General features: G+C 41.3%; 1 protein-coding gene across 2 annotated transcripts in view; it reads right to left on the bottom strand.

Annotated features, from left to right (window-relative positions):
- The window catches only part of LOC138852895 (luciferin sulfotransferase-like), a 138,715-nt gene that overhangs the window by 59,689 nt on the left and 57,589 nt on the right, over positions 1 to 21,437 (bottom strand). For both annotated transcript variants that reach the window (XM_070086467.1, XM_070086468.1), the window contains exon 4: positions 3,153 to 3,324. In XM_070086467.1, coding sequence (XP_069942568.1) covers positions 3,153 to 3,324 — 172 coding nt within the window. The remainder of the gene's footprint in view (positions 1 to 3,152; positions 3,325 to 21,437) is intronic.

The raw sequence follows: 21,437 nt of genomic DNA, 5'->3' as shown, positions 1-21,437 counted from the left end.
TGGACAAATAAATAGCTTGGGGGTGAGTTTTGCAAAGGACCTATCCAAGTTGGCTCGCCGCGCGTCACGTGTTTAACCGTTGTGGGATCTGATAGTGAGGTGCTGGCCGACCCCTTATATAGCTTATAGCTTCCTTGGATGCTTCACTTTCATAGTTCCTTGATAATGTGAGTAGTCACGAAAGCGCTTGGAATTTCTCTATTCTTTCAGAGTGGTTGTTTTGCATATATATATATATATATATATATATATATATATATATATATATATATATATATATATATATATATATATATATATATATATATATATATATATATATAGTTATATAACAAATCGGCAGCCTCCCACCGAGGCAGGGTGACTCAAAAAGAAAGAAAATCCCCAAAAAGAAAATACTTCCATCAACATTCAACACTTTCACCTCACTCACACATAATCACTGTTTTTGCAGAGGTACTCAGAATGCAACAGTTTAGAAGCATATACGTATAAAGATACACGACATATTCTTCCAAACTGCCAATATCCCGAACCCCTCCTTTATAGTGCAGGCATTGTACTTACCATTTCCAGGACTCAAGTCCGGCTATATAAAAATAACCAGTTTCCCTGAATCCCTTCACTAAATATTACCCTGCTCACACTCCAACAGATCGTCAGGTCCCAAATACCATTCATCTCCATTCACTCTTATCGAACGCGCTTATGCACACCTGCTGGAAGTCCTAGCCCCTCGCCCACAAAACCTCCCTTACCCCCTCCCTCCAACCTTTTCGAGGACGACCCCTACCCCGCATTCCTTCTCCTACAGATTTATACGCTCTCCATGTCATTCTACTTTGATCCATTCTCTCTAAATGACCAAACCATCTCAACAACCCCTCTTCAGCCCTCTGACTAATACTTTTATTAACTCCACACCTTCTCCTAATTTCCACACACCGATTTTTCTGCATAAAATTTACACCATACATTGCCCTTAGACAGGACATCTCCACTGCCTCCAACCGCCTCCTCGCTGCTGCATTCACAAACCAAGCTTCACACCCATATAAGAGTGTTGGTACTACTATACTTTCATACATTCCCTTCTTTGTCTCCATAGATAACGTTTTTTGTCTCCACATATACCTCAATGCACCACTCACCTGTTTTCCCTCATCAATTCTATGATTAACTTCATCCTTCATAAATCCATCTGCCGACACGCCAACTCCCAAGTATCTGAAAACATTCACTTCTGCCATACTCCTCCTCCCCAATTTGATATCCAATTTTTCTTTATCTAAATCATTTGATACCCTCATCACCTTACTCTTTTCTATGTTCACTTTCAACTTTCTACCTTTACACACACTCTTTCAAACTCGTCCACTAATCTTTGAAATTTTTCTTTAGAATCTCCCATAAGCACAGTATCATCAGCAAAGAGCAACTGTGTCAATTCCATTTTGTATTTAATTCCCCATAATTTAATCCCACCCCTCTCCTGAACACCCTAGCATTTACTTCTTTTACAACCCCATCTATAAATATATTAAACAACCATGGTAACATTACACATCCCTGTCTAAGACCTACTTTTACCGGGAAGTAGTCTCCCTCTCTTCTACACACCCTAACCTGAGCCTCACTATCCTCATAAAAACTCTTTACAGCATTTAGTAACTTACCACCTATTCCACATACTTGCAACATCTGCCACATTGCTCCTCTATCCACTCAATTATATGCCTTTTCTAAATCCATAAATACAATGAAAACTTCCCTACCTTTATCTAAATACTGTTCACATATATACTTCAATTTAAACACTTGATCTACACATCCCCTACCCACTCTAAAACCTCCTTGCTCATCAGCAATCCTACATTCTGTCTTACCTCTAATTCTTTCAATTATAACCCTACCGTGCACTTTTCCTGTTATACTCAGTAAACTTATTCCTCTATAATTTTTACAATCTCTTTTGTCCCCCTTCCCTTTATATAAAGAGACTATACATGCTCTCTGCCAATCCCTAGGTACCTTCCCCTCTTTCATACATTTATTAAACAAAAATACCAACCATTCCAACACTATATCCCCCCCTTCTTTTAACATTTCTGTCATGATCCCGTCAGTTCCAGCTGCTTTACCCCCTTTCATTGTACGTAATGCCTCACGCACCTCCCCCCACACTCACATCCTGTTCTTCATCGCTCCTAAAAGATGGTATACCTCCCTGACCAGTGCATGAAATTACCGCTTCCCTTTCTTCGTCGACATTTAAAAGTTCCTCAAAATATTCTCGCCATCTACCCAAAACCTCCATCTCCCCATCTACTAACTCCTCTACTCTGTTTTTAACTGACAAATCCATTCGTTCTCTAGGCTTTCTTAACTTGTCTAACTCACCCCCAATTTTTTTCTTATTTTCAGTAACATATATATATATATATATATATATATATATATATATATATATATATATATATATATATATATATATATATATATATATATATATATATATATATATATATTTTATTATCACACTGGCCGATTCCCACCAAGGCAGGGTGGCCCGAAAAAGAAAAACTTTCACCATCATTCACTCCATCACTGTCTTGCCAGAAGGGTGCTTTACACTACAGTTTTTAAACTGCAACATTAACACCCCTCCTTCAGAGTGCAGGCACTGTACTTCCCATCTCCAGGACTCAAGTCCGGCCTGCCGGTTTCCCTGAATCCCTTCATAAATGTTACTTTGCTCACACTCCAACAGCACGTCAAGTATTAAAAACCATTTGTCTCCATTCACTCCTATCAAACACGCTCACGCATGCCTGCTGGAAGTCCAAGCCCCTTGCACACAAAACCTCCTTTACCCCCTCCCTCCAACCCTTCCTAGGCCGACCCCTACCCCGCCTTCCTTCCACTACAGACTGATACACTCTTGAAGTCATTCTGTTTCGCTCCATTCTCTCTACATGTCCGAACCACCTCAACAACCCTTCCTTAGCCGTCTGGACATATATATATATATGTAGTTTGGCAGCAAATAGGTATATTGTTTTAAAATTACCGGAGGCAATTTTAAGGGGAGCTATACTGTTTGTGAGGAAATTAATATATAAATAGAAACAATATTTGCTGCGCATAAATACCTTTGGTTTGACTTGCCAAATTTGTTTAGGAAGGAGTTCCTTAGGAAGGTGTGATTTTATGGTCCTTGGTGCTGAGATGTTATGCAAGATGTGCCATGTGTTGCCTGGACACATAGGATCATCCTTCCTCATGCCAGTGGTGTCCAGATCAGGAGGTATGAGAGATTCGAACCTATAGATGACATTTCCTTATAAAAAAATACGAAATATATGATATCTTAAATGTCAGCTGCTGTTACATAATGAATAGCCGTTTGACTATCTCAACCCATTAAGAAGACAGCATATGGAGATGTAATGTGCCAAAATCTTTAGAACTGAGCTCACTGAGGTACTGACGACCTCAGTTTACTTCATGGTAGAGGAAGTCATCACCTCAAATCTACATTTCCTTAAGTTATATTTCCTCTGTATTTCGGCTGAAGAAGCCAGCTGAATAGGAGAAAATATCTTGTCAAAAAAGATAGGAAAATGTCTTTCTTATCCAGCTGTCAGTAATGTCTACCTTAAATATAATGATCTAATGCTTTTCACCTTAATAATATAATAATATTAATAATAATAATAATAATATTAATAATATTAATAATATTAAAATTACTACTACTACTACTACTTCAAATAATAAAATATAATAATAATAATAATAATAATAATAATAATAATAATAATAATAATAATAATAATAAACGTGTAACCCGTTCAATATCTTAAAGTTTTTATTTAAATGGGATGTTATATTCATAGTTTAAACAGTACCGTAAATTATAATACACATGGGCCTCTATAAATCAGGAAACACAAAGCAGTTTTATTTATTATAGCAGTTTGAACATTAAAATGGTATAAAATACCGACAGGTTGTTAGGTACCTAACATTATAGCAGTACATATGTTAACCTATTTAATAAAAACTGTCTTACCCTACCTCATCATGAGAACGTAGAGTCACCGTCCATAATTACTTTTTCAGCCCTGACGATTTAGTTAGCAATAATTAAACAAACTGGTATGAATAAACAGCAAAAGTATTTTAAAATTACGTTTTTATTAACATCGGAAGTTAAAGCCTTTTTGTAGTGTAAACTTTGTACAAAAGTTACTTGATGTGGAATAAACGATGGTTTGGAAAGATTCCACCCAGACATCTTTCAGTCACAAGGAGATGACATGTTTGAACTGAAGCAAAGGCCTTTACTTCTTCCATCACATTATAATAGGGCCTAACCATGCAATGCCGTTCTCAGTCCTTCGTAGGTCATAGGCTCACCTTTCTTAGTTGGCTATCAACTTTCCCCACTAAAAATAACTGTGAGGGAAAAGTTCGTTAGATAGGAGTGGTGGAAGTATGAATGGTGGTAGTAGTTTGTTGGGCGGTGTGTTTGCTAGGTGGGTGCGTCGTTCCCGCTACCCCCCTCCCCACCATGCACCCAGTGGGAGGGGACGAGTCTCTCTCTCCCACCGGTTGTCAGTCACTTGACTTTCGGTTCCCATCAAATTTGTAAGTATTCTTTCCATTCCTGTTTAATTTATTAAATGTTTGGGTTAATTTGGTTTCAATAAAAGCTTCACTCTTGCTTAGGTTTTTATGCTGCAAATTCTTTCTGTCCTGATTTGGATTTAACATAGTGTAACATCATTTAATCCTCGCCAGGTCTTTTAAAGGTCATACGCCTACCATGTGAGTGATTTCTCGACTGGTGTATAATTTTGAATTTATTTTAGCATTGATTGTTGGCTCGGGTCATCTGCCACAGACAAGATAAGAGGGGCAGCATTGATCTTCAAAAGATCTTATTTTCAATCTGGCATCTGTATCTACAATGGTCCTCCTTCCATTTGTAGCTGACTTACAATCAACTACACACCATTCAAGCAGCCATTCTCATTTCAATAAGGAGGAACCAGCCTTATCAAATACTCTTGGCTTCATATCTAAAAGTATAAATAATAGAAGTCCTCAGGTTATTCTTCAACTCTGTATAACCTTGGTTAAGCCTCATTTAGATTATGCTGCAAAGTTCTGGCCACCATATTAAAAAATGGATATAAATGCACTGGAAAACGTACAGAGGAGGATGACAAAGTTGATCCCATGTATCAGAAATCTTCCCTGAATCTGCACTCTCTAGAATGGCGTTGAATTAGGGGGATATGATTGAGGTGTATAAATGGAAAACAGGAATAAATAAAGGGGATGTAAATAGCGTGCTGAAAAAAGCCAGCCAAGACAGGACTCGTAGCAATGGATTTAAGTTGGAAAAATTCAGATTCAGGAAGGATATAGGAAAACACTGGTTAGGTAATAGAGTTGTGGATGAGTGGAACAAACTCCTGAGTACTCTCATAGAAGCTAAGACCTTGTCTACTCTCCGTGGACTGAACCGAGATACCCTCCGTCGAGCAACTTTACCAACAGCTTAAGGAAGAATTGAGAGTAGCAAAGATGGAGATACGGCAATTGACTGAGGAAAGCAAGAGGATTCGTAGTAGTCCTCCTGTTTTGAGTCCTCAGGTCAAGAAGGGAATGTGTTCAGTTGCTGGACAGCATGGAACGTAGCTGACGATCAAGAAGAATGGAAAGACAGAAAAGATGAAGAAGAAAGAGACTTCTGTGGAAACATCTAATGCATTCTCAGTTCTACCCGACGAATGTGAGTCGACTACAGGGAACGTCACGACGAACGACACCAAGGAAGGTAAGAATATTGTAGCTGTTGGGGATAGCCAGGTTAGATACATGGATAGGGCGTTCTGTTTGAAGGACAGGAGTAGGAGACAGAGGGTTTGCTTTCCTGGGGCTGGGATGGAGGACATTGTTAGCCAGCTTGACAACATCATGAGAGGTAATGGGATCAATCCTATTATTTGCCTCAGTGCTGGAGGCAATGATGTAGGCAAGCATAGAAGTGAGGATTAATTTAGAAAGTTCAGGACAGCTATAGACATAATTAGGAAGAAGGGGGGGGGCACCCTGTTATATGTGGCATTTTGCCAAGAAGAGGTGTTGGTAATGAATGGTTGTCCAGAGCAATTGGTACTAACTGTTGGCTGGAAAAACACTGTAAGGATAATGCAGTACCATTCATTGACAACTGGGACAACTTCTATGGCCGAAATGACATGTATGCCAGGGATGGGGTTCACTTATCCAGGGCAGGTGTGGGTTTTCTTGCTAGCTCAGTTGAGGGGGTTGTTAGGACTTTGAACTAGGATTAGTTAGAGGAATGGGTATAGAAATGATAAATAATGAGTATGGCTATATTGACTTATGCTCTGATATTAAGAATCTTAATAGAAACTGTCATGGAGTAACTCTGGGTAATGATAATTTCAGAAATTGTGTAAAAACAAAGATGAATAGGAAAAATGTGCAGAAGGAAAAACATATGATGGTATTTTATGCTAACAGTCGAAGTGCCAGAAATAAAATTAATGAACTGTGTTTGGTAGCATGTGCTGGGAACTTTGATGTCATTGCATTAACTGAAACGTGGTATGATATTAAGGGTCTGGATATGATTGCTGAGTGTAATATTCAAGGGTTTAAGTTGTTCCATGTGGATAGATGTAATTGGAAGGGGGGAGGACTTGCATTATATGTTCGAGAAAATATTAATTGTTGCATAAAAACAGGTATGAAAATAGATGGAACAGTAGAAGAATCTGTTTGGGTAGAATTTGTAGAGGGTCAAGAAAAACTAATTCTAGGTATAATATACCGACCTCCTGGCTTGGATCACGATAGAGGGAGACTTCTTTGGGACGAAATTGTTAGGGCTTCTAGGCACAATAACATAGTGATAGTATGGGACTTTAACTTTAGTCAAATTGACTGGAATTCTTTGACAGGTAATCTAGAGTCCAGTGAATTTATGGAAACAGTTCATGACTGTTTTCTGAAGCAGTGCGTAACAGAGCCTACCATGTGTAATAATTTGCTAGACCTAGTCTTGTCAAATAAGGAAACACTCGTAAATAATCTGGAGATCACTGAAGAGCTTGGCGCAAGTGATCACAAATCCATCACTTTCAGCATTAACTGGGAATGCAAGAATAATGAAAATACAGTAAAAATCCCTGATTTCCGTTCTGCCGATTATAATAGACTTAGGGAACACCTGTCTAATCTTGATTGGGGTCATCTAGCTAATGATTCTATTGACGATGATCATACTTATGATTATGGAGGGATCTACTTTTATGATTTTTTCCTTAATAATGTACACCTTGCCCAGAGTATATACATTCCCAAGAGACAAATTAGGTCTAATAATAACGATCCCAAATGGGTTAAAAGTAGGTTAAAGCATCTATTAGGGAAGAAAAGGGGAATTTATAGGCACATCAGAAGAGGACTGACCAATATGTTCAGCTTAAAAGAGAAGTAAAAAAAAAAAAGGGATTAGAAAGGCTAAATGTGACTATGAAATTAGAGTTGCTAATGAATCAAAGACTAATCCAAAGGGGTTCTTTCAAGTGTATAGGACGAAGGTGAAGGAAAAAGTAGGACCTCTGAAAATTGGGAATGGACAGCTGACGGATAACGAACTGGAAATGTGTTCCTTATTTAATGACCATTTTTTTTTGTAAATTTTCACACAGGAAGATATAAATGAGATTCCAGTAATTAACAATCATTTGGTTCCTGATGAATTCATGTTAACTAATATAACTGTCACGAGGGACATGGTTATTAAACAGATAGACAAACTGAAGCAAAATAAGTCCCCGGGACCCGATGAGCTGTTTTCCGGGGAACTTAAGGAATGCAAGATGGAGCTTAGTCAGCCATTAACGAGTGTGTTTAATGAGTCCATCCTTACCGGTGTTGTGCCAGAGTTGCGGAAGATGGCTAATGTGGTTCCTATATTCAAATCAGGGGATAAGTCCGTTCCTTCAAATTACCGTCCAATAAGCCTGACATCTATAGTGGGCAAGTTATTAGAATCAATTATAGCTGACATTATTAGAAGTCACCTTGAACAGCATAACTTGACAAATGAATCTCAGCATGGATTCACGAGAGGTCGTTCCTGCCTGACAAACTTACTGACGTTCTTCAATAGAACATTTGAGGCAGGTGACTTCTTCTTCAAGTGTGAACTGGATTGAGGGCTCGACCTGGTTGAGCTTGTCTTGGAGAGCTTGAACGTTTAAGTGCCTGGGAGTTATGAGGAGAATGTCGTCAAGGTAACGGAGCCAGATGACAGTCATAGGAATAATGGTGGAGAAACGCTCGGCTTCCAGATGTTCCATGTATAAGTTCGCCAGGACGGCACTGAGTGGCGAGCCCATGGGTAGACCAAAAGTCTGTTGAAAGAGGCGATTTTCGAAAGGGAAACACGTAAAGGCGACACATAGTTCAACGAGGTCGATGAAATCGCTGGCTGGAATAGGAACATCAAGTGAATCGTCAATTTTTCTGCGCAGGAGATCGATGGCTTTTATAGTAGGTACTTTGGTGAATAGGGAAGATACGTCAAGGCTGGAAAGTTTCTTGTTCCTGATGTTGATGTTGCAAATGCGACTGAGAAGATAACCCGAGTGTTTGAGATGCGCTGGATTGAGAGTGAACAAGAGTTTGGAGAGGTGTTTTTCGAGAATTCCTGAGAGTTGGTGGGGAGCACTGCCTATTCCCGAAGATATGGGCCTTAATGGGATACCAGGCTTGTGAGTTTTTGGTTGGCCGTACATTCTGGCAGGTTTGGTGTTGCTGGGTATGGTGTGCAGAAGTTTCTTCCCTTGTTCTGAGTTCCTCAGAATGCGGCGAGTCCTTTGAAGAAAAGTTTTAGTAAGGTTGTCCACTTGGTTAGTTGTGAGGAGTTTGTAGGTATCTGGGTCATTAAGTAGATTGAGCATTTTGTTCCTATAGTCGTCACTGCCGAGAAGAGATACATAGTCCTCCCCACCAACTCCATTGCAAAACATGTTTCCAACATCTTTCCCAATACATCATTCCAAGTATCTACCTCCACAACTGCGACCATCAAGGACATAACCAGTAGTAGACAGGACAAGCTTCCATCCTCTGCAGGGGTATACATAATCCCTTGTAATGACTGCAACAAATTATACGCTGGCAAAACATCAAGAGACCTCCAAACACGTATTTCAGAACACCAATACGCAAGCAGGACTGTACAACATCGCAATTCACACAACCATTTAATTAACTACAGAAACTCAAGTCTTATCGCCACAGAAGACAACACTCAGTACCGAAGAATCCTGGAATCATCGCTTATCTCTATAACCAACAATTTCAACCAGAACAATGGCTACTGTAACATAGCTGAACCACTTGCCAAGAAACTTCTTCATCGCTATCCCACATAAGAACATAGAACACTGCAGAAGGTCTGCTCACAACTTGTCCAATACCCCTGCCAAGCTTCCCAAGATTTTAAACTCTGTAACCCCACCCGGTAGATCATCAGATGCAGCATTCTCCACCTGACCTCAACATTCTGAACCTGACTATAAATACTCGGGTACCTTCCACCCCAGGTAGATCTGTTTGTGACTTGAAAAAGCCCACTGTGTGGGCGAAACGTTGTCAATAAAGGATCACATTAAGCTGCATATGTGTTTATGTTTCCATTGTGTAGGTATTTTATACCATTTATTTTCATCCTTACAGGTGTTGTGCCAGAGTTGTGGAAGATGTCTAATGTAGTTCCTATATTTAAACCAGGGGATAAGTCCACTCCTTCAAATTACCGTCCAACAAGCCTGACATCTATAGTGGGCAAGTTATTAGAATCAATTATAGCTGACATTATCAGAAGTCACCTTGAAGAGCATAACTTGATAAATGAAACTCAGCATATATTCCCGAGTGGTCGTTCCTGCCTGACAAACTTACTGACATTCTTCAATAGAACATTTGAGGCAGTTGACAGTGATAAGGAATATGACATTGTTTATTTGGATTTTAGTAAAGTCTTCGATAGAGTACCTCAAAAGAGACTCTTAAGAAAAGTGGCAGCTCATGGTATAGGAGGTAAAGTTCTAGCATGGATAGAGGCATGGCTTACCAATAGAAAGCAAAGAGTTACCATTAATGGAATTAAATCTGAGTGGGGATTAGTCACTAGTGGTGTTTCACAGGGATCAGTTTTGGGCCCTCTCTTTTTAATAATTTACATTAATGACCTAAATGAAGAGATTACGAGTGACATGAGTAAGTTTGCTGATGATACAAAGATAGGCCGTATAATTCATTCTGAGGAGGATATCAATGAACTCCAGGACGATTTGGACAAATTAATTTCTGGGTCTGAAAAATGGCAGATGAAGTTCAGTGTCGATAAGTGTAAGGTACTTGCCCTTGGTAATGAAAATAACCCTCGAAGCTATAATCTAGGTGAAGTAGAGCTTGATCATACAGAATGTGAAAAAGACTTTGGAGTCATGGTTAGCAGAAATCTAAAGCCAAGACAGCAGTGTCTTAGTGTGCGCAACAAGGCTAACAGATTACTTGGATTTATCGCAAGAAGTATAAGTAACAGAAGCCCAAAAGTTATTTACAGCTCTGTACATCACTAGTGAGGCCTCATTTGGATCATGCTGCTCAGTTTTGATCCCTTTACTACAGGATGGATATAGACTCATTAGAGAACATACAGAGAAGAGTGACTAAAATGATTTACTGTGTAAGGAACCTCCCGTATGAAGATAGACTTTAAGCCTTGAATCTCCACTCTCTGGAGAGGCGTAGAATGAGGGGAGATATCATTGAAGTGTATAAGTTGATGACGGGCATAAACAAGGGAGATATTAATATAGTGCTGAGGGTGTCGAACCAGGTAAGAATCAGAAATAATGGATTTAAGTTGGATAAATTTAGATTTAGTAAATACTCTGGAGATCACTGAAGAGCTTGGCGCAAGTGATCACAAATCCATCACTTTTAGCAATAACTGGGAATGCAAGAATAATGATAATACAGTAAAAATCCCTGATTTCCATTCTGACGATTATAATGGACTTAGGGAACACCTGTCTAATCTTGATTGGGGTTATCTAGCTAATGATTTTATTGACAATGATCATACTTATCATTATGAAGGGATCTGCATATATGATTTTTTTTCTTGATAATGTACACCGTGCCGAGAGTATATACATTCCCCAGAGAGAAATTAGGTCCAATAATAACGATCCCAAATGGGTTAACAGTAGGCTAAAGCATCTATTAGGGGAGTAAAGGGGAATTTATAGGCGCATCAGAAGAGGAGAGGATAACTTTACTGACCAATATGTTCAGTTTAAAGGAGAAATAAAAAAAGAGAGCAGAAAGGCTAAACGTGTCTATGAAATTAGAGTTGCTAATGAATCAAAGACTAATCCAAAGGGATTCTTTCAAGTGTATAGGACGAAGGTGAAGGAAAAAGTAGGACCTCTGAAAATTGGGAATGGACAGCTGACGCATAACGAACTGGAAATGTGTTCCTTATTTAATGACTATGTTTTGTCAGTTTTTACACAGGAAGAGGTAAATGAGATTCCAATAATTAACAATTATTTAGTTCCTGATGAATTTAAATTAACTAATATTATTGTCATGAGGGACATGGTTATTAAACAGATAGACAAACTGAAGCAAAATAAGTCCCCGGGACCCGATGAGCTGTTTTCCAGGGAACTTAAGGAATGCAAGATGGAGCTTAGTCAGCTATTAACGAGTGTGTTTAATGCGTCCATCCTTACCGGTGGAAACACAAACACATATGCAGTTTAATGTGATCCTTTATTGACAACGTTTCGCCCACACAGTGGGCTTTTTCAAGTCACAAACAGATCTACCTGGGGTGGAAGGTACGCGAGTACTTAGAGTGAGGTTCAGAATGTTGAGGCCAGGTGGAAAATGCTGCATCTGATGATCTACCGGGTGGGGTTATAGAGTCTAAAATCTTGGATAGCTTGGCAAGGGTATAGGACAAGTTGTGAGTAGACCTTCTGCAGTGTTCTATGTTCTTATGTGGGATTGCGATGAAGAAGTTTCTTGGCAAGTGGTTCAGCAAAGTTATAGAAGCCATTGTTCTGGTTGAAATTGTTCGTTATAGAGAAAAGCGATGATTCCAGGATTCGTCGGTATTGAGTGTTGTCTTGTGTGGCAATAAGTCTTGAGGTTCTGTAGTTAATTAAATGGCTGTGTGAATTGCGATGTTGTTCATAGGCATTCCTTGTATCGTCAGCCCTGCTTGCGTATTGGTGTTCTGAAATACGTGTTTGGAGGTTTCTTGATGTTTCGCCCACGTATAATTTGTTGCAGTCATTACAAGGGATTATGTATACACCTGCAGAGGATGGAAGCTTGTCCTGTCTACTACTGGTGATGTCCTTGATGATCGTGGTTGTGGAAGTAGATATTTGGAATGATGTATTGGAAAAGATGTTGGAAACATGTATGGCAATGGAGTTGGTAAGGAGGACTATGTATCTCTTCTCGGCAGTGTCTTCTCTTGGTGTGTTGAAGATATTTAATGCCCGCCGTCTGCAGTTTCTGATGATGTGACGAGGATAGTGGAGTTTAAAAAATACTTGTTCAATTATAGTGCATTCTTCCTCAAGGAACTCATTGCTGCAGATTCCGAGTGCGCCGAGGAAGAAGCCTATAATTACACCACGTTTAGTTTTGGTGTCGTGGTGAGAGTAGAAGTGGAGAAGTTCGTTTTGGTTGCTTGGTTTTCGATAGACTTTAAAACGAAATTCGTGGTCAGTTTTGCAGAGAAGAACATCAAGGAAAGAAAAAGTGTTGTCGACTTCTTCTTCAAGTGTGAACTGGATTTAGTGCTCGACCTGGTTGAGCTTGTCTTGGAGAGCTTAAACGTTTAAGCACCTGGGAGTTATGGGGAGAATGTCGTCAACATAACGGAGCCATGTGACAGTCAAAGGAATAATTGAGGAGGAACGCTCGGCTTCCAGATGTTCCATGTATAAGTTCGACAGGATGGCATTGAGTTGCGAGCCCATGGGTAGACCAAAAGTCTGTTGAAAGAGGCGATTTTCGAAAGAGAAACACGTGAAGGCGACACATAGTTCAACGAGGTCGATGAAATCGCTGGCTGGAATAGGAACATCAAGTGAATCGTCAATTTTTCTGCGCAGGAGATCGATGGCTTTTATAGTAGGTACTTTGGTGAATAGGGAAGATACGTCAAGGCTGGAAAGTTTCTTGTTCCTGATGTTGATGTTGCAAATGCGACTGAGAAGATAACCCGAGTGTTTGAGATGCGCTGGATTGAGAGTGAACAAGAGTTTGGAGAGGTGTTTTTCGAGAATTCCTGAGAGTTGGTGGGGAGCACTGCCTATTCCCGAAGATATGGGCCTTAATGGGATACCAGGCTTGTGAGTTTTTGGTTGGCCGTACATTCTGGCAGGTTTGGTGTTGCTGGGTATGGTGTGCAGAAGTTTCTTCCCTTCTTCTGAGTTCCTCAGAATGCAGCGAGTCCTTTGAAGAAAAGTTTTAGTAAGGTTGTCCACTTGGTTAGTTGTGAGGGGTTTGTAGGTATCTGAGTCATTAAGTAGATTGAGCATTTTGTTCCTATAGCCGTCACTGCCGAGAAGAGATACATAGTCGTCCCCACCAACTCCATTGCCAAACATGTTTCCAACATCTTTCCCAATACATCATTCCAAGTATCTACCTCCACAACTGCGACCATCAAGGACATCACCAGTAGTAGACAGGACAAGCTTCCATCCTCTGCAGGGGTATACATATTCCCTTGTAATGACTGCAACAAATTATACGTGGGCGAAACATCAAGAGACCTTCAAACACGTATTTCAGAACACCAATACGCATGCAGGACTGACGATACAAGGAATGCCTGTATAAAACATCGCAATTCACACAACCATTTAATTAACTACAGAAACTCAAGACTTATCGCCACAAAAGACAACACTGAATACCGAAGAATCCTGGAATCATCGCTTATATCTATAACCAACAATTTCAACCAGGACAATGGCTTCTATAACATAGCTGAACCACTTGCCAAGAAACTTCTTCATCGCTATCCCACATAAGAACATAGAACACTGCAGAAGGTCTGCTCACAACTTGTCCAGTACCCCAGCCAAGCTACCCAAGATTTTAGACTCTGTAACCCCACCCGGTAGATCATCAGATGCAGCATTCTTCACCTGATCTCAACATTCTGAACCTGACTATAAATACTCGCGTACCTTCCACCCCAGGGGAGCATCTACTCAGCTCCCACAGGACATCCGGAATATACAGACAGATCTTCTGCCACAGCGCCAGCTAACGATACAAGCTGCATGTGAGTCGGAAGATGTGACTGATGAAGACCTCACGGACTTGGAACTCCGACGTGCCATTAAGAACACAGGTGACACTGCCCCGGGCATCGATGGTGTTACATACTCCATGATTGCACGGGCTGGGCAGAGTGGATGGGAGGCCATACTAGACGTCATTAACAAGTCGTGGAGGGCCAGGACACTCCCAGCAGCTTGGAAGAAAGCTACCATCGTACCAATTCCAAAGCCCAAGGACCCAGGCAGTATGAGACCCATATCGCTGACCAGCTGCTTAGCCAAGACTGCTGAGAGGATGGTGTTAAACCGCCTCCTATGGAAACTTGGACCCTCTCATCATCACATATTTGGCTTCACCAAAGGACTGGGTACAGCAGAGTGCATAACCACTCTACTAAGCCAGATTGCTGACAGTAATAAAAAACCTAGTATTGTCGTCTACCTCGACCTTGAAAAGGCATTTGAGCTAGCCAGCCCCACAGCAATTCTGGCAATACTAGCTCGGAAGGGAATCAAAGGACGCCTCCTGGCCTGGATAGAGTCCTACCTTAGGGGTAGGCAGGCCTGTGTCAGTTTCAAGGACACTACTCTTCCTTTAAATCCCTGGAAAACGGTACGCCACAAGGAGGTGTGCTCAGTCCTACCCTGTTTAACATCCTTATGCAGGAACTTGTGAGCCTTCCCTTTCATAGTGGTACACAGCTCCTCAGCTATGCTGATGATCTTGCACTCGTAGTGAATGGGAAAGGCAATTTAGAACGACACGCTCAGAGAGCTTTGGACCTAATTACGCAGTCTTGCAAGGAACTAGGCTTCAAGATCTCGGCCGAGAAATCTCTTGCAATGATGTTCAAGGGACCAGATCCTGTGAATAGATTACGTATTCAGGATATAGAACTTGAGTGGACAGGCTCCTACCTGTAATTGGGAATCTACATTGATAAAAAGCTGACCTTTCAGAAACAGGCCGAGTATGTCAGGTCACGTGCTCTACTCAGACTCAACGCCATGAGAGCCATGACGAGGCACCGTGCAGGGGCAAGCAAAGATGTACTTCGCTTGTACTATATACAAGCTATACGCTCGCTCATTGACTACAGCGCACCGGCGTTAGCTCATCTCTTCCCGCAGAGCAGGCAAAGAGTGGAGGTCGTACAAAATCAGGCGATAAGAACTATGCTTGGGGCCCCCATCTGGACCAACACAGTATGTCTCAGATCTGAGGCCCGGCTTCCTTCCCTGGCTGACAGAGTAAGATACATAAACGCCTGCAAAGTGGCCACGATTCTGCACAGGCAGCAAGGTACCCCACAAAGGAGACGGATATTGACAACCATGTCACAAGATCCCACACTCTTCATGGACTACTCCTGGATTCGTTCGTTTTGTGCTGCTGGGCGGAAGCTGCTGCCTATACAACTACTCCTTGAGAAGAGTTGTGACCTTCCTGTTGCTGGGTACCATCCAACACCTCCCTGGTGCCCAGATCCAGCCGATGTTTGCATCATGCAGCTACCCATCTCTAAGCGTCTCTGCAGTCAAGACACTCTCAGCAATCATGCTGAGACAAGCATGGCACTGGCAGAGGGAGGCACATGTGCAGTGTATTTCACAGATGGTTCTGTCGACCCTGACAGGAAGAGAGCAGCAGCTGGACTGTACCACAATGGTCACACACAAGGCTGGCGACTCCCCGACCACTGCACGATCCTTCTAGCTGAGCTGGTGGCGATTCAGCAGGCATTGTCACATGCCCTACGACATCGACTCCGACCTGCCATACATGTTGATTCCACGTCTGCAATCAATGCCCTCTCCCATCCTCAACCACAGGACAATGTTCACCTCATCACATCGATCCTGAGCATAATGACAGCCTTAGAAGTTCAGGGTAACAGATCGACATTGAACTGGATCCCCAGCCATGCTGGCATCCGGGGAAATGAGGCGGCAGATGATGCAGCCAAGGCAGCAACAGACTATCCACATGTTGGGATTACTGTCTCAATCAGCCTACGACAGACCAAACTGGTGGCTGCCAGAGCCATGAAATTTATGGGGGAGGTCTTAGGTGATACCCCATCTCAACAGTGGTACCGAGCAGCGACTCAGGGAGAACCCCCTCCATGTGATAGAAGCTGGTCCAGAGCGCAGTGTACCGCCATCCATCGGCTTCGTTTGGGCTTTCCCACAGCCAAGATGATGGTAGACAAGGCTGAGGAGGAGATGTGCCAGTACTGTCAGCACGATGTCCAGCGGCCCCTAACACACTATCTTCTGGAGTGCGAAGTTACTGAGACACTCCGCAGGCAACTAGGAGTGATATTCCCTCCCGAAGAGGAACCAGAGATGACTGCGGCCACACTAGTGTACCATGGAGTCAACGAACCAGACAAGCTGTTACCTGTGATAACGACATATCCTCCTCCTCGCTAGTGTCCACAGTTAGGAGTACATACGGTGTTGTCGCTTATGAGATGCACCAGTTGAACTGACCAGAAGAGTGCTTGAACAGCATATGTCGCATCATTGTAGAAACCTTTCTCCCTCGGGAGCCAGAGACGGGTCATCGCAAGATTGAGACCCGTGCCAGGACTACGGTCTTGGCGAACATTATACATACATACATACACCCCAGGTAGATCTGTTTGTGACTTGAAAAAGCCCACTGTGTGAGCGAAACGTTGTCAGTAAAGGATCACATTAAGCTACATATGTGTTTATGTTTCTTTGAGTCGGTATTTTGTGCCAGAGTTGTGGAAGATGGCTTATATAGTAACTATATTCAAATCAGGGGATAAGTCCACTCCTTCAAATTACTGTCCAACAAGCCTGACATCTATAGTGGGCAAGTTATTAGAATCAATTATAGCTGACATTATCAGAAGTCACCTTGAAGAACATAACTTGATAAATAAATCTCAGCATGGATACACGAGAGGTCGTTCCTGCCTGACAAACTTACTGACGTTCTTCAATAGAATATTTGAGGCAGTTGACAGTGATAAGGAATATGATATTACTTATTTGGATTTTAGTAAAGCCTTCGATAGAGTACCTCACAAGAGACTGTTAAGAATTCGTATTCTATTCAGTGGTGACCTGTACTTAACTCAGTGGTGACCTGTACTTAACTCTGTGAAGAAGTGTCCTGTGTGCTCCCGTGGACAGAACCAAGATGCCCTCCATCGAGCAACTTTACCAGCAACTTAAGGAAGAATTGAGGGCAGCGAAAATGGAGATACGGCGATTGACCGAGGAAAACAAGAGGATTCGTAGTAGTCCTCCTGTTTCGAGTCCTCAGGTCAAGAAGGGATCGTGGTCAGTGGCTGGACAGCAGAGGACGACGAAGTTGACGATCAAGAAGACGAATGGAAAGCCAGAAACGATGAAGAAGAAAGGGACTGCTGTGAAAACCCCTGTGGAAACCTCCAACTCATTCTCGGTGCTACCCGACGAATGTGAGTCGACTACTGGGATCGTCACGACGAATGACAACAAGGAAGGTAAGAATATTGTTGTTGTTGGGGATAGCCAGGTTAGATACATGGATAGGGCATTCTGCTTGAAGGACAGGAGTAGGAGACAGAGGGTATGCTTTCCTGGGGCTGGGATGGAGGACATTGTTAGCCGGCTTGACAACATCATGAACGGTAATGGGATCAATCCTATTATTTGCCTCAGTGCTGGAGGCAATGATGTAGGCAAGCGTAGAAGTGAGGATTTAGTTAGAAAGTTCAGGACAGCTATAGACATAATTAGGAAGAAGGGGGGGCACCCTGTTATATGTGGCATTTTGCCAAGAAGAGGTGTTGGCAATGAATGGTTGTCCAGAGCAATTGGTATTAATTGTTGGCTGGATAAACACTGTAAGGATAATGCAGTACCATTCATTGACAACTGGGACAACTTCTGTGGCCGAAATGACATGTATGCCAGGGATGGGATTCACTTATCCAGGGCAGGTGTGGGTTTTCTTGCTAACTCAGTTGAGGGGGTTGTTAGGACTTTAAACTAGGATTAGTTAGAGGTATGGGTTTAGAAATGATAAATAATGAGTATGGATATATTGACTTATGCTCTGATATTAAGAATCTTAATAGTAACTGTCATGGAGTAACTCTGGGTAATGATAATTTCAGAAATTGTGTAAAAACAAAGATGAATAGGAAAAATGTGCAGAAGAAAAACCATATGGTGGTATTTTATGCTAACAGTCGAAGTGCAAGAAATAAAATTAATGAACTACGTTTGGTAGCATGTGCTGGGAACTTTGATATCATTGCATTAACTGAAACGTGGTATGATTTAAAGAGTCGGGATATGACTGCTGAGTGTAATATTCAGGGATTTAAGTTGTTCAATGTGGATAGATCTAATGGAAAGGAGGGAGGAGTTGCATTGTATGTTCGAGAAAATATTAATTGTTGCATAAAAGCAGGTATAAAAATAGATGGAGCAGCAACAGAGTCTGTTTGGGTAGAGTTCGTGGAGGGCCAAGAAAAACTAATTCTAGGTGTAATATACCGACCTCCAGGCTTGGATCACGATAGAGGGAGACTTCTTTGGGACGAAATTGTTAGGGCTTCTGGACACAGTAACATAGTCATAGTAGGGGACTTTAACTTTAGTCAAATTGACTGGAATTCTTTGACAGGTAATCTAGAGTCCAGTGACTTTATGGAAACAGTTCAGGACTGTTTTCTGAAACAGAGCGTAACTGAGCCTACCAGGGGTAATAATTTGCTAGACCTAGTCTTGTCAAATAAGGAAACACTCATGAATAATCTGGAGATCACTGAAGAGCTTGGCGCAAGTGATCACAAATCCATCACTTTTAGCATTAACTGGGAATGCAAGAATAATGATAATACAGTAAAAATCCCTGATTTTCGTTCTGCCGATTATAATGGACTTAGGGAACACCTGTCTAATCTTGACTGGAGTTATCTAGCTAATGATTTTATTAACGATGATCATACTTATGATTATGAAGGGATCTGCTTTTATGATTGTTTTCTTAATAATGTACACCGTGCCCAGAGTATATACATTCCCCAGAGAGAAATTAGGTCTAATAATTACGATCCCAAATGGGTTAACAGGAGGCTAAAGCATCTATTAGGGGAGAAAAGGGGAATTTATAGGCGCATCAGAAGAGGAGAGGTTAACCTTACTGACCAATATGTTCAGCTTAAAAGAGAAGTAAAAAAGGCGATTAGAAAGGCTAAACGTGACTATGAAATTAGAGTTGCTAATGAATCAAAGACTAATCCAAATTGATTCTTTCAAGTGTATAGGACAAAGGTGAAGGAAAAAGTAGGACCTCTGAAAATTGGGAATGGACAGCTGACGGATAACGAACTGGAAATGTGCTCCTTATTTAATGACTATTTTTTGTCAGTTTTTACACAGGAAGATGTAAATGAGATAATCAACGATTACTTAGTTCCTGATGAATTTAAGTTAACTAATATTACTGTCACGAGGGACATGGTTATTAAACAGATAGACAAACTGAAGCAAAATAAGTCCCCGGGACCCGATGAGCTGTTTTCCAGGGTACTTAAGGAATGCAAGATGGAGCTTAGTCAGCCATTAACGACTGTATTCAATGCATCAATCCTTACCAGTGATGTGCCAGAGTTGTGGAAGATGGCTAATGTGGTTCCTATATTCAAATCAGGGGATAAGTCCACTCCTTCAAATTACCGTCCAATAAGCCTGACATCTATAGTGGGCAAGTTATTAGAATCACTTATAGCTGACATTATCAGAAGTCACCTTGAAGAACATAACTTGATAAATGAATCTCAGCATGGATTCACGAGAGGTCGTTCCTGCCTTACAAACTTACTGACGTTCTTCAATAGAACATTTGAGGCAGTTGACAGCGATAAGGAATATGATATTGTTTATTTGGATTTTAGTAAAGCTTTCGATAGAGTACCTCACAAGAGACTCTTAAGAAAAGTGGCAGCTCATGGTATAGGAGGTAAAGTTCGAGCATGGATTGAGGCATGGCTAACCAACAGAAAGCAGAGAGTTACCATTAATGGAGTGAAATCTGAATGGGGATTAGTCACTAGTGGCGTTCCACAAGGATCAGTTTTAGGCCCTCTCTTGTTAGGTAAGACACATATGCAACAGTTAGGTATCTTTATTTCGAAACGTTTCGCCTACACAGTAGGCTTCTTCAGTCGAGTACAGAAAAGTTGATAGAAGCAGAAGATACTTGAAGACGATGTAATCAGTCCATCACCCTTAAAGTTTTGAGGTGGTCAGTCCCTCAGTCTGGAGAAGAGCATTGTTCCGTTGTCTGAAACAATATGTGTAATCAGTCCATCACCCTTAAAGTTTTGAGGTGGTCAGTCCCTCAGTCTGGAGAAGAGCATTGTTCCGTTGTCTGAAACAATATTGTTTCAGACAACGGAACAATGCTCTTCTCCAGACTGAGGGACTGACCACCTCAAAACTTTAAGGGTGATGGACTGATTACATCGTCTTCAAGTATCTTCTGCTTCTATCAACTTTTCTGTACTCGACTGAAGAAGCCTACTGTGTAGGCGAAACGTTTCGAAATAAAGATACCTAACTGTTGCATATGTGTCTTACCTAACAATCTGTCGGTATTTTATACCATTTTAATGTTCAGGCCCTCTCTTGTTCATAATTTACATTAATGACCTTGATGAAGGGATTACGAGTGACATGAGTAAATTTGCAGATGATACAAAGATAGGCCGTATAATTCACTCTGAGGAGGATATCAATGAACTCCAGGACGATTTGGACAAATTAATGTCTTGGTCTGAAAAATGGCAGATGAAGTTCAATGTGGATAAGTGTAAGGTACTTGCCCTTGGTAATGAAAATAACTCTCGAACCTATAATCTAGGTGAAGTAGAGCTTGATCATACAGAATGTGAAAAAGACTTGGGAGTCATGGTAAGCAGAAATCTAAAGCCAAGACAGCAGTGCCTTAGT

The sequence above is a fragment of the Cherax quadricarinatus genome, chromosome 18 (genome assembly GCF_038502225.1).
Source record: "Cherax quadricarinatus isolate ZL_2023a chromosome 18, ASM3850222v1, whole genome shotgun sequence".
NCBI lineage: Eukaryota > Metazoa > Arthropoda > Malacostraca > Decapoda > Parastacidae > Cherax > Cherax quadricarinatus.
The sequence above is the reverse complement of the archived record's forward strand: the minus strand, read 5'-3'. Positions and strand labels throughout refer to the sequence as shown.